The sequence below is a fragment of the Pteropus medius genome, unplaced genomic scaffold (genome assembly GCF_902729225.1).
Source record: "Pteropus medius unplaced genomic scaffold, Ma_sr-lr_union100, whole genome shotgun sequence".
In the NCBI taxonomy this organism is placed as follows: domain Eukaryota; kingdom Metazoa; phylum Chordata; class Mammalia; order Chiroptera; family Pteropodidae; genus Pteropus; species Pteropus medius.
Window position 1 is genome coordinate 17197810 of NW_024352786.1, and position 14577 is coordinate 17212386.

Below are 14577 nucleotides of genomic sequence, written 5' to 3' on the forward strand. Positions count from 1 at the left end.
CTTTTACTCTATGTTAGTGTCCTTTTAGGCTTAATGTGTTATTTGGTATAATTTGGTAGGTTATTTGGGGGCTCTTGATGGTCAAAAATGTTTCCACATAAATTAATGGTAATTGCTTCTTTGCTTTACTCCATTTCAACTTACAAAAAGTTTCATAGGAACACTTTACTTTTGAATAGCTGGGAAAACCTGCACTTAAATGTTGTTTGAAGAATAAATAAGCAATATGTTTGAGTCGCCTATTCTCTACAAGAAACTTTGACAATAAAAGACATTTGTTAGTGGTACAAATAATAACATTTGTAATTTTGAAACTAGATTCTACTTCAAGAAACGGCCTTCCTTTGTATAAACTGCTTTCTGTGGATAATGAAAATCCAGTAGCTCTAGAGATGGCTTACGACAGCTTCTAGAATTAACAATGTCATATAAAAGTTGAAAAGTGTTAAAAACCTGAGTTAATAAAACAGCACAAGTATTTGAAGTATATTAAGAGCCTTGTGTTTTTTAAATGTGCTATATTAATTACAAATATCCTGAAAGCTATCAATCCAGCAGAGTGCCTCCCAGTGAGAGGTGACAGGAGGTGAAAAGTAAACTGCCCTTAATGCAACTAACGCTTCTGGCTTTATCTGACCTCTGTAGACAGACCAACATACTCTTATTCTCTTATTCCACAGTGCTTACTACATATCTCGATTTAGACAGACCAACATATTGTTTACAGATTATATCACATCCTTTAATTACTTGTTAAGACTTTTCTCCAATAACGGACTACAGGTAGGTGGAAAACAGAAAACATATTCCTCATCTCTAGGTCTTCACTACCTAGAACAACACCTTGCTTATAAGAATCATTTATTAAAAAATATTCATTTCTATCAATCAGTTAAATAATTCTCTTCAAACCAAATGGGTCCAAAATCACCAGAAGGAAAAAAATAAAATAAAATAATTTCTGAACAAAAGGGAAAAGTTGATTCAAGTCTTCTTTTAAAACATTTCTCAGACTTCATGATTTTTCATTTTCCCCACTCAAATTCCATATTATATTAAATTCAAAGCTGGTCTTCTTATCTATAGTGAATTCATTTTCCTATAACTCTTCTATAAGGTTTTCTAAAACAAGAAGCTATAATAGCTCCTAAATAGTGCAATAATGATAAAAATGCTAAAATACACTATCACCTCCCAACACATAGTAAATATTACTAACCAAAAATCTCTACAAGTATAAATCCTTCTTTGCTACTGAGACCAGACACAGATTGAGCTTCCTTAATCCAGTGCTCTAGGCAACCACTATCAATTGATAGCATTGGTATATGAGTGGACTCTTACTTGCCACTCTTGGAGCAGCTGATCAGGTTTAAACACCAACGCTCATTAGTCTGGTCTCTCTCTCTGACCTATTCTATTTTCTACTATTCCCCAACTAAGATGCCTCTTCCAACAATGTCAGTCTCCAGCATCCCCTAAATGTGCCAGGTTTGCATTTGTCTTACAAAAACGGTAATAACAAGAAATTAGTCATCAAGCACTTCCTATGTGCTAGGCACTGTTCTAAGCACTTTACATGTGCAAATTCATTTCATCCTCAACCAATTTGATGACTTTTACCCCCATTTAAAAGATGACAAAACTAAGGAAGTTTAAACACTATATGTTAATAGCAAAAGACATACATTAAAACAATTAATTCTTATCTCACATACACTAAAAATTATTATTATATTTCTGATTTGTAAATTGTGCTTATTTGAGGGATTTAGGATTTAAGTCTGGAATTACACCTATTCATTTGCTCATTTTAGTTTACTCATTTTTAACCTGTATGTCCCTAACTTTCTCATTTCTAAGAAAAATGTATCTCTTTCAAAATCTTACTGAAGGCCATCTCCCTAATGAAGACTTCTCCATAATAAATATATCATCCTCTTAAACTCCCATAACAGTCCCACTTACCTAGTATTTAATCAAACCTTCTTGTATTATTATGCAACATTTCATCTGTGAACACGTTAACAATACTGTAAGCTCCTTGAGGAGAAAGGCCTTATCTTATACTTCCTTATATTCTTCCAGTGACTGCTATGCATATTATAAATATGCAAATAAATATTCTGTTGATGGATGTCACAAAGATAATGCTACTTTATTATTTGCAAGGCCTACATTTTGCATTACTCTTCTGATAATGCTAAACAATATGTACTGATCCTTTTTTCATTCCAGTCTCATCGTAACCAACAATGTTCATCTAAAAAAGCTGGTACATTTTATCAACTTTTAAAGGTCCATTTATACTTTCACACTTAGAAGAAAATGCTTATGAATATTAAGGATACACATAAAGAAAACATTTATAATCCTCCTTTTAGAAATTTAACACCAATGATCAGGAATGTTTTTCCTTTATATTTCCTTTTATGTAACATATACATTTTGTTTTCCTAAACAAAGGAAAATACTTAGTTGTCTCTCTCTAGCTAGGCTTTACATGCACTTGAAAACAACCATTTTTAAGTGTCTCTTTCTTCTCTCAATTTCAGTTCCTTTAATTTCAAATAAAAATAATAGACCTTCTGAAAATTTTTCAAATATCTATTCGATTTGTAAAGTCCAAAATTACACAGTGACCTTAGGTAAGACTCATGTTGAACAGGATGGAAAGATTACTTCATGATTGTCACAAGGTATAATAACTATTTAACTCAATGAGTTATCTTTTTAAAAACAGTACATTATCAGTTTTTTTTAATCCACTATGGTCCCTAAATTTTATACATAAACAATAATTTTCTATCTAAATTTTCCTTTATTATATATCTGGCTACTATTTAATTGCATTCAGTAATTCTAACAAGATATCCAGTGTATCAAAATCTATCTAAAATCTAATACTAGCTTTTAAAATGGCTATCATTTGCATTGGACTATTGCTATGTGCAAACTGACCAAGCATTCACTACAGAAACCAAAAAAAGTGCATTTGAGTCACATTGAAATTTTTCTCTGTGAAATCAGGATCAATTTCTGCATAACACAATTTTATTTTTCGTCACTTAACATTCCATAAAGACCATTGGCACCTTTCACTCTCCAGAAAAGTACGCACTGCAACGATATTTAGCCTAAAAGATCTGTTCATTTTATTAGTAAATATTATGACACTAAATCAAAAACCTTACAAAATGTTAAATAGAGCTAAACATTTCAGTTTACCAGCTTTATTCAAAGATAGTGAACATTTACTGCCTACCAGGTGTTGCCAGGACTTATGCCAGACACTTTTACTACCTTACTTGCTTATGTCACACGACTTGCATTTTATAAGTGAATTTTTTAAATTTTCTTTTTTAATTAAATTTATTGGGGTGATGTTTGTTAATAAAATAATATAGTTTTCAAGTATACAATTCGATAATACATCAACTGTATATTGCATCATATGTTCACCACCCAAAGTCAAATCTTCGATCACCATATATTTGACCTCCTTTACCCTTGTCTACCGCTCCCTCTCTCCTTTCCCTCTGCTAACCACCATACTGTTGTCTGTGTCTATGAGTTTTTATTTGTTTGTCTTGTTCATCTGCTGCTTTCAGTTTTATATCTCAACTTTTTCCATCTGACTTATTTCACTTAGCGTGATTACCTCAAGATCCATCCATGTTGTTGCAAGTGAATTTTAAAATATGCCCAATGTCTTAATGTTCATAAACAGAAGAACCAGAAGTTAAACTTGTATGGCTTGAAAGCCCACACACTTCCTATAGCATGCCACCTTCATTTGCACTTCTAGCCAATTTTCAGGTAACTGAAGAAAGAGCCATGAGAGGGCTAACCACCTATGGTATACCTCTTTATTCCCTTCCAGTCAACCCTCACAGACTACTGCAAGTCAACCCTCACAGACTACTGCAAACACCACCTTCTATGTATAATCCTACCAGAGTTAATTATGCCTTCTAATGACCTATCTCCATATCCTACACTTAACTTCTATTACTGTACATATCACCATATATTGTAATTATTTATTTTGTCTTTGCAACTGAGCTATTTATGCCTTAGGCCAGAGACTTGTTTAACTCATCTTTAATACCCAGGCTCCAATGACTGCTTAGCACATAATAGATCCAACCTGTTCTGCTACTTGCGTTTCTGTAACATGAATTAGTTTATGTGCAACCGGTTAATAGGAATCAGACATATATAATATGTACTTTTCCTCACATGTTATCATTTTACATATGCCAGGTAGCTACAAATGGATACAAAGTATACATAATGGCAAAACAGCAAGCTATGAACTTCATGTCCCCTCACCACTCCTTCTTCGCTCAATTTGGCCACAGCCTCTGTTCTTAGAAATGTTCGTTGCTCAGTTCTCATCTTCCGGCACTTTGCTCTTGTATTCACAATATAGCAACCTCAACCCTACCTAATACCTTCTTCCATTAAATAATCTTATTTTTTAAGGTAAAGTCCTATATCTACTATAGTGTTTATTGATTATAAAATTAACACATCTTTTCACCTGTGCTAGTATTTTTATTAGTACTGTTAGTGATCTGGTCACAAAGTTGCATAGGTTTTGAATAGTCTGCTTCAATCCCATTTTTTTCCCCATAAACTCTATATTTTTAAGTTCATAATTTTGCAGAACATATGTTTCTCAGGAATGCATATTTTTCATTTTGGCAGAAATGCCTGTACTCAAATTGTGTTTGATGAACTGAATATCTGATGAACTAAACTACTGAGTATCCTATGCTCGTCAGGCATTATATATTCATTCATTCAACATTTACTGAATATCAAAGTAAATAAGGCACTACACTAGGTACTAGAGACACAAAGTATAATTGTGTATGTTTGCTCATGTGTGCGTGTGTGCACGTGTGTATATTTGTATTCATATTCAACTAAACGACCTTGAATTATATATTACTGCTAGAGGTACATTCTGATCTCTCTATCAGCAGTTTCCAAACCTTTTCACAAGAATCTTTTTTTTGTTCCCAAGAGAACTCTTCAACAGAAACAAAATATACCAGGTAAGAGCAGAACCCTGCACATTAGGCATGCCCATGCCCAGTCCCTGAGATACCTCCAGGCAACTTGGGGCTTGTCAGGATACAATGTAAAAACCAGTGATTTAGCAACAATGACCCACCTTTACATGACCTGCCTCTATACGACCCTTTAATAAATAAAGAGTCTGACATGGGTTGAGAAAATGAATTAGGTCACTATAAAGCTCTAGTGGAGGTTTATTTCACTCGACTCCTCTCTCTTTCCTTTCATGCAGCTGTTATAGTAGGGGCCCTAAGATAATTCCTCCTACGCCCTAATCCCCTAAAAAGGTGATGTAAGAGACTGGGTTTGGAGAAAAGGAAGCAGAGAGTAGATAATTTAGAGACTTTGAGGATGGGGGAACGGGGGTGGGAATCTTATCATTATCATAATGGTAAAATCTTGTGGGGTGAAAATTAAGGTGAAAACCTAGGGAAAAAGAGATTTAAGAGGCTTTTCAACTTGAAAAGGCCTGAAGCTGAAGAAAAAATAAGAAAAACATTCTCACAGATCACAGAAGATCTCACCAAGCTCACTGGGGCGGGAAGCCAAAACGGGGTCTAAAGACAGATTCCCTCTGGATTTGGATGCATTAATAAACAAAACGAAGAAAGACGCCCGGGCCTGCTGAGGCTTACACTCTCGGAGGCAGGGGAGAAAGAGAAAGGAGGCAAACATAACAAATAAGTCAATTATATAATATCTGAAGAAGGTGATATATGATATGGGAAAAAAGAAAGTATGAAGCTGAGTAACAGGGATCAAGAGTACCGAAAAATAAGGGGGGAAGAGGGAGTATGGTTTGCAATTTTAAATAGAGTGGTCAGTCAGGGAAGGCCTCATGAGATAATAGGCCTGATGAAGACCTTAATAAAAGAGGTAAGAGAGATGGCCATGAGGATGTCTGCATTTTTGCAGTTGCAGAATAGCAAGGAGTCCAGCTAGGAGAGAGCACAGTAAGATGGATGGGGCAGAAAAGAGAAGAGAGATAACAGGATGGGAGTAGAAGGCAGATCATAGTGAGGCTTTTAGGTCTTTGTAAAGATTTTGGCTTTTACTCTGAGCCATTATAGGGAACTGAACAGATCTGATTTATACTTTAAATAGGTTACTCTGCTGAAGAAGAGACTCACAGCAGAGCACAGGTATACGCAGGGAGGCCACTAAGCGGCTACTGCAATCACTCAGGCAAGAGATGGGGGCTGACCCAGGTGGTAGCATAACAGGTGATAAGAAGAGGTCAAATCTCTTCTTTCATTCAAACATGGTTATGTGGGCTCCATTCGACTTATCACATGAACAAAATCTAAAATAAACTAGTAGCAATAAACTCTATAATGGATCTCCAATTCCTTTAGTAACAGCTACATTCTAAGATATTTCATTTAGATAGATATGTCTTACTGAGTTTTCCACCAATCTAACACTTTCCTGCATGAAATTTATATTCATTTATTCCTATTCTTAACCAAGTTCATATTACTTAAAAATAGTATGAGGAGGGAAAATGGAGAGACAGATTTCCAACGTCTATGTATCTTTGAGTGGTATTTTACCTTCTTTCCTTTTTTTCTTCACAGTATATTTCAACACATGCCTCTTTTAAAAGTGAAAACAAAAATAAATAAATAAGTAAGATGTAAACCTTCTACATTAATAAAAATACTGAGCATTGGTGGGATAGTTTTTTGCATTTTCTCATTTCTAAACATCACCATTGACAGTCTAGCAAACTTTATTATTTCTTTATATTCCTACTTTGTAATCTGTCCCAGCTCCCTTTTAATTTCATTTCATTTCATTATTCACACTTGCAAAGAAAAATATATATTACAACATAATTGTTTGACTCCGATAAAACAATAGAAATATTAGAAAAAGACAGTTTGGCTGACTCTATTACTCAAAAAAATAATAATAAGCTTAATGGGTTTTTAAAAAATTTTTAGTAGCTTTCAAATATTAGGGATCAAGTTGAGGTTTTAGGTTATATACTTCTCCTGTCCTAAACAATTGCTGTCCATAAAACAGCGTGAGGAGTTAAGAGCAGAAAAAGGAATAAAATATAAATTATACAACTTTATCATGCAATTATTAGAAGACTTCATTAAGGGGTTTATTTAAGAAAAAGCTTAAAAGTTCTACATCTTCTAAAGACTTTAGGAACTGTTCTCCATAACTAAAAAGAAAATTTTGGGATCCATGTTTATTTGATAAAATAATTACTTACTAAAATATAAATATCCTCACAGAAATGTTAATTTTAATTTTTTTGTAGGATCATATGCAATTAGTGAGTTAACAATGGCTAAGCAGGGCAGAAGGGCAGCGAGGAATCCAGATCATTAAAATAATCTTACCTTCTGATGTTTTCCACCGTTTCCATAAATCCTCAACAGTTATATGCTTATCTTCTCTGTGAAGATGGCTGTGTTTGTTAGTTGCATCTTTATATTTCATATCTTCTCTAATAAACTACAAAAGAAAACACGAAGTTAAATACTTGAATTCATTAGTTTCTATAAACTGAGAAAAAAATAAAATCTGAAATCCAGTAGGTAGTGATTTTCAGATAATGACTGGTACATTTTTAGTATTTTATACTCCCATTATTCTTATATGTTTATATAATTTATTTAACAAAATGCCTTCTACTACTACTCATGACAGCAGCAGCAGTAAAAGTACTTATTTAATGCACGTTATTTGCCAGGTATTATTTTACATTATTTAATAAATATATCTATATAGCTATAATAAAACACACATATATACATAAAGAGAAAGTCATTTCACTTCATGACAGTTGTATTAGTTAAGTATTATGTATCCCCATTTTATAGATGAGAAAACCAAGGCTCAAAGAGGCTAAGTATTTTGCCCAAGGTTGAAAAAATAATGAACAGCAGAGCTAACAACCCAAGCAGTTTGGTTAAGCTCAACAGCATAATATACTGCCTCAATTTTATACATGTTTACCAAATACTTAGTGACACTAAATACTAATCTCAATTACTGCATCACATTTCTATGTTTTGCTATCTTTTAAGCTATTACTTATAGTTGAAAAGCATTCAATTAGTGTTTAGAACCAAAGTATTTTACAAAACTGAAGTAGACCTCTATCAATCTTACTTTAAAATAGTATAAATAGAAAGTACTAAAATTTTCTTTATGAAATAATATAGAAAGCACTAAAATTTTCTTTGTATTACTAAATTATATAAAAATTTTTCATTGTTCCCCACTATCTACCAAATAAAAAGCAAACTCCTTTTTATGGCTCACATACCATTTCTCAATCTTGTCCTTGACAACCTTTCAGGCCTTTTCTCTAGCTACTTTCCCCATATAAACTCATTAACCTAATTATAAGAAACTAATAATTTTTTTAATTATTTGTTTTTTTCTACCTCAATATTTCTGATTTTTCTTGTTTTGGTATTGTTTTACTTGGGACTTTTATTGATTTTGCTCTGATTTCAAAAATATAAGATCATACAAAAAGATTACTTCAGAAATCCACAATGCTGAAAGTGAAAATCCTCTATACTCCCAAACTCCGGAAGCATATTTTTCTGACTTCCGAATACTAACAATGAACACTATCTTTAGACAAAGACCACATTTGTCTTTTGAGTAGAATTGTTCTCTACTGAAACTAAAAAAGAAAATTTTTTAAGCGTATAATATTAAGCAAATCATTTCACTTTTCTGAGCTTTAATAACCTTAGGTGCAAAAATCTTGTAGAAGAGAAGAGACTTCCGGTTTCTGGTTCTGTATGTAAGGAGCTTGGAAGTCACCATTCTAACAGTAAAAAAGCTGACCTATCTGAAAAGTAAAAAACTCTTCTTGGATCCATTAGAAAGGCAAGGACATAGAGCAAAGCACTGCCCAGTGCTGGGGTAGGAAAATCTGAACTATAATTGATGAATTGCTGGAGGTTCAGTGTAGACAAGTTTGAAAATTAAAAACTCCAGGGATACCCAACCATAAGGGGGTTATAGAGGTTCAGAACGAGTCACGCCATAATGTGCCTCTGTGGTTTGCAAATTATTTTAAGCTAAAGACAACAGAGACCCTGAAGGCTCAAAAAAAATTTCTGTCCCCCACCCCAACCTGAAAGAATCTGAATTAGTATGAGATAAACTTTGTTGACCTATTCTATGGCAGAGCAAACTACTAGTTACTGAACATCTATCTGTTCTTCTTAACGTCCTGCAATGACCCTCTGAAGCCCCAAGGTGCCTTACCTCTTCTATAGTTCAGAATGTCATGTATACCTAATTTTCCTTCTGTCTCTAAATCTCTCAAGTGTGTGGAGTCTCTGACTCTCTCATATATGTGGGGTTCTCATGTATACATATATAATTAAATTTGGTTGTTTTCTCTTGTTAATCTGTCTCATGCAGATTTAAACCTGCTGAAAGAACCTAGGCGGATAGAGGAAAGTTTCTTCCAACCCCATAAGGGACAATATTGTGAGATCTACCTCCAGGAACTTGACCAGATTCCTAAACATGGGGAAATAAATCCCCTTCCAGTAGGAGGAGAGGAAAAAGAACCATTTCAAAATACTCCAGATGGCTCTGTTCCTCTTAACAAGCCTTCTCTCAAGGGAAACCAGTTAACCAGAGCCTAACTGACCAAGGAAAATACTCAACTCCACCAGGCTCTATCCTTCCAGTGGGAGAAGGGATATGCCCAACTCCAGCTCACTCGAGCCATCCCATCTCACCTGAGGAGGAAGAAAACAAAAACAAAAACAAAAACTGAGAAATACTGGTGAACTCCAAAAGCACAGGCTCACTATAAACTGAGACCTAATCAAAGGGCTGTAGAAAATTCCCTTTCCCTGACACCTCACCACCATATTACTAGAGGCCCATTTACAGCAGTTCCTTTTATTCCCATACATCACGACCAGCCATCAAGAAAAAATTACACGGCATACCAAAAGGCAAAAAAAAACACAATTTGAGGAGACAGAGCAAATATTAGAACTAGATAATTATCAGACCATGAATTTAAAACAACTATAATATGCTAAGGGCTTTAATGAGTGAAGTAGACAGTATGTAAGAACAGATAGGCAATATAAGCAGAGGGATGGAAATCCTACGAAGGGCCAGGAATGCTAGAGATCAAAGTCACTGCAACAGAGATGGAAAATGCTTCTGACGGGCTTATTAGTCCACTGAACACAGCAGAGGACAAAATTTCCTCTGAGTTAGAGACTATACGAACAGAAACGTCAAAACCCAAAAAGAGAACAAAGATTAAGAAAAACAAAAACGGAATATATAAGGACAGTGGGACAACAACAAAAGATATAACATATGCGTAATGGGAACATGAAACGAAGAAAGAGAAAAAGGAAGAAATATCTGCAACAATAATAACGGGATTTTTAGGACAAATACTCTGCACATTATAATGATGAATATATGTCATTATACATTTATCCAAACAGACCACACTAAATATGAACCCTAAAGTAAACTATGGACTTTGGGTGATTATGATGTGTCAATGTAGGTTCATCCTTGATAATAAAGGTACCAATCTGGTAAGTGATGCTGATAATGAAATAGATTATGCATGTGTGGGGGTAGAGGGTATGTGGGAAATCTGTTTCTTTCTCTGTTTTGTTATAAACTTATAACTGCTCTAAAAAAATTAAGACTTAAAAAATAAATGTTATGAAATAACATACACGTAAGAGTGTAAGAAAAGCAAGAACAATGAAGAAATCAGGACAAGTAGCCAGAAGCAGGAAGAAGAAAAGCCAAGCAAACTCTTTTCAATCCTACTCCCTACAACACCATACTCAAATCAGACTGAACTATTCACTACTGCATAAACTAGTACCCTACATTCTTGCTTTAATGCTTTTTCCCTACCTTCAACTACCTTTATCTTGGAATGTCCTACCTATCACCTACACCTGTGAAAACTATACCCACTTCCAAAGGTCCATCTCAAGGACTCCTCCTTCTCAATTTTTCCTTGATGCTCCCCAAACAGATGTGCACGCTCTCTTCTGAACTGCAAGAGCACTGCCATGATTCATGTGTATTCCTAGTACATAATTTGCCATAATATGTCTTGTATTATACATATGTGACATTATATGCCCAACTAGATGATAAGCTCATGGAGATCTATGCTCATTTTTTCATTCTGCCTCATATTTAGCACAGTACTCTCTCTATTATAAATAGGAACTTTAAAACATTAGGTGTTTTTTTAAATGAATGGCCAGCGATCCTTAGTCAAGAGTGCAGGCATATATTCTAAGCCTTTGAGGGGACTAGGGAAAAGAACATAAAAAGTAAATGAGAACAAAAATAATCAACTACTTGATTTTAAATATCATTTTTAAATTTTCATTAAAAATTTCTATATCTCCTTAGTTATATCCTGAAAAAAATTTTAGGTACTTATGGGACAGAAAGAAAATATTTTTTTAAAGACCAGTTGGCAAGGATGAGCAATTAAAATAAAAAGCTCTAAATATTTTTTATAATTATTTTATACATTTTCAGGATCAAGGTAAAATAATCCTTCAGTTTTAAAGAAGTGCCCTTTATCAATTGACCTATAGTTTCAGCACTCCAGACCTAGTAACACTATAAAAAGGCTGGAGGGGAGAGGGGAGGGGGGCATGGTAAAAAGCAAGTTAGCAATACTTCAAGCCCAAAAGGTCAGGATAGGGAGCCTAAACTAAATACAAGGGATACTAGTAATCTTTTTGGCAAGTTAAGGTGGATTCTCCAACCAAGCTTAAGATAACACTCAAGACATAAGTCAGTATGATTCAAACCAAATAAAGGGAACAAGTAGGTATGAGGTTCTAGTGAAAAAGCTGCATCAATAGCCTAAAGTTTCCAACTAAAATTGAGGTCATTAATAGAAACGCAGTTCAGGAAGGGAAGTTCTTTTGGTATCCAGGGCTCAAAACTGATCAAAACAAAACAAAACAAAACAAAACAAAACAAAAAAGCCCTTGGAACTGTATCTAAACATGTTCTGGAGAGTGAACAGGAGTTGGGATAGTTGGGCTCTGGTCAAGTTCTCCCTACACACACCATGTGACTCAAATAACATAACAGCTCTAAACTTCGATCTCATCTTTAAAATAGGGATACCACCTATCCTACCTATCTCAAAAAAATTTCTCTGAAGATAACTGTGAGACAGCATAGATGCTTTATAAATCACGGTGTTATAATCGACGCATGGTGAGTTTACCTAAGGCTAACAACAATTTACCTTAAATCTTCCCGATATAGCACATTACCTTACCATAAGACCACACAAACAGTTTTCTAGAGAAAAACAGTCTTCTGAAGACCATGTGGGTAGTGACTGCAGCACTAAGTCCTGGGAGAAATTCTGGCAGGCCAAACACTGGATAGGTCCATAGGAAAATTTTGACATTATATAAAAGTCTTCAGACATGAAAATGTGGGAATGCTAGGAAACTTACTACTATTTTTTTAAATTATAAAAGTCAAAGAATGGGTCAATGAGTATTATTTTAAGTAGATACAGAAAACAGTTAAGCTATATTATTTCTAGAGACTAAAAAGACAAAAAAAAAGCATTTTAAGAAAAAGGAGTATTACTTAGTTATTAAAAAAAGAAATCTTACCATTTGCAATGACATGGATGGACCTAGAGGGTATTGTGCTGAGTGAAATAAGTCAGACAGAGAAAGATAAATACCATAGATTTCACTTACATGCAGAATCTAAGGAACAAAGAACCAAACAAACTAGATGAAAACACTCACAGATACAGAGAACAAACTGGTGATTGCCAGAGGGGAGGGGAGTTGGAGGGTTGGATGAAAATGGTGAAGAAATGAAGAAGTACAAATTAGTAGTTACAATACAGTCACAGGTTTTTAGAACACAGCACAGGGTATATAATGGATATTATTGTAATGGTTGTGTGCAGTGCCAGATGGGTACTGGAGTAATCGGGATCACTTCATGAATTGTATAAATGTCTATTTTTTTTATTTAAAATAATAAACAAAAAAGAGTAAAAAATATATCTGAGTCTCTGTCCTGTTACTAGAAAAGTTGCATCATATAAAACAACTTAGGGTGATAGACTAAACGGAAATAGATCAAAGCTTTACTAATAGCACAAATCTTCACAAAATGCTTAGATCAATTTAATAACAACTTAGTGAAGAGCAAGATCCAGGTAAAGGTAAGTAAAATGGAAAGGAGACTGGCAAAGTATGTAGGGAAGTAGTTAAAAGGCCCCATTTTCCTCTTTACACATGTTGCCCTGGTGTAATTATTAATAGCACCCTCTTTTACTCTAAAAAATATTCCAGTTTGAATGATGAATTATACAGTCACCCTATCTATAATGGCACAGAGTTGTTACAGTAAAGGTTTAATTTTATTTAATTCATTTGTGAAATGAAAATAGGTTCTGTACCCACCCAAATTCAGAGATCTTTTAGAAGATGAGACAATATGGGAACGTGCCAAACTCTCAGAAAAATATATTACATAAATGCAGTGCCCTGCTGTGATCCCAAAAAGGCCCAGGAAAGGAGGGGGCGGCGAGGAGCAGGACTGGCAGCACCGTCAGGCTGGAGCTGGAGGAGTACAGACGCAGGCCTGGGCGCACACCCCTGGTTCTCTGCCCCCTTTCAGTCTGTAACAGTGTGCAACCTGAAACTCTTCTTAAGGTAAGTTTAAAATTAACATGACAGGCGTGGGAAACAATTTTTTAATAAAAATTTGTATATATTCTTTTAATTTTTCAATTAGAGTTGACATTCAATATTGTATTAGTTTCAGGTATATAGCACAGTGGTTATATATTTATATAACTTACAAACTGATCCCCTTAATAAACCTAGTAACCACCTTGCACCATACAGAATTATTACAATATTATTGACTACATTCCCTGTGCTGCACTTCACATTCCAGTGGCTATTTTGTAACTCCCAATTTGTACTTCTTAATTCCTTCACCTTTTTTACCCTGTCCCACAACCCCCCTCCCATCTGGTAACCATCAGTTTGTTCTCTGTATCTATGAGTTTGTTTCTGTTTTCTTTGTTTATTTTGTTTTTTAGAACCCATATATAAGTGAAATCATACAGTATTTGTCTTTGTCTAACTTATTTCACTTAGCATAATACCCTCTAGGTCCATCCATGTTGGCACAAATGGTAAGATTTCACTCTCTTTTATGGCCAAGTAAGATTCCATTGCATATATGTATCACATCTTCTTCACCCAGTCAATTGTCTACTGATAGACATTTAGGTTGCTTTCATATCTTGGCTATTTTAAATAATGCTGCAACAAACAGAGATGCATTTATATTTTTGAATTAGTGTTGTAGCTATACTGAATGGAAGGCACCAAACTAGTACAAGATTTCTTTGGAAAATACCCAGAAGTGGGATTGATGGATCATACGGTAGTTCTATTTTTAATTTTTTGAGGA

At 34.5% G+C, this 14577-nt stretch overlaps 1 protein-coding gene across 2 annotated transcripts in view; it reads right to left on the reverse strand.

Annotated features, from left to right (window-relative positions):
* The window catches only part of STIM2 (stromal interaction molecule 2), a 113771-nt gene that overhangs the window by 46826 nt on the left and 52368 nt on the right, over nt 1–14577 (reverse strand). For both annotated transcript variants that reach the window (XM_039848755.1, XM_039848754.1), the window contains exon 3: nt 7446–7560. In XM_039848755.1, coding sequence (XP_039704689.1) covers nt 7446–7560 — 115 coding nt within the window. The remainder of the gene's footprint in view (nt 1–7445; nt 7561–14577) is intronic.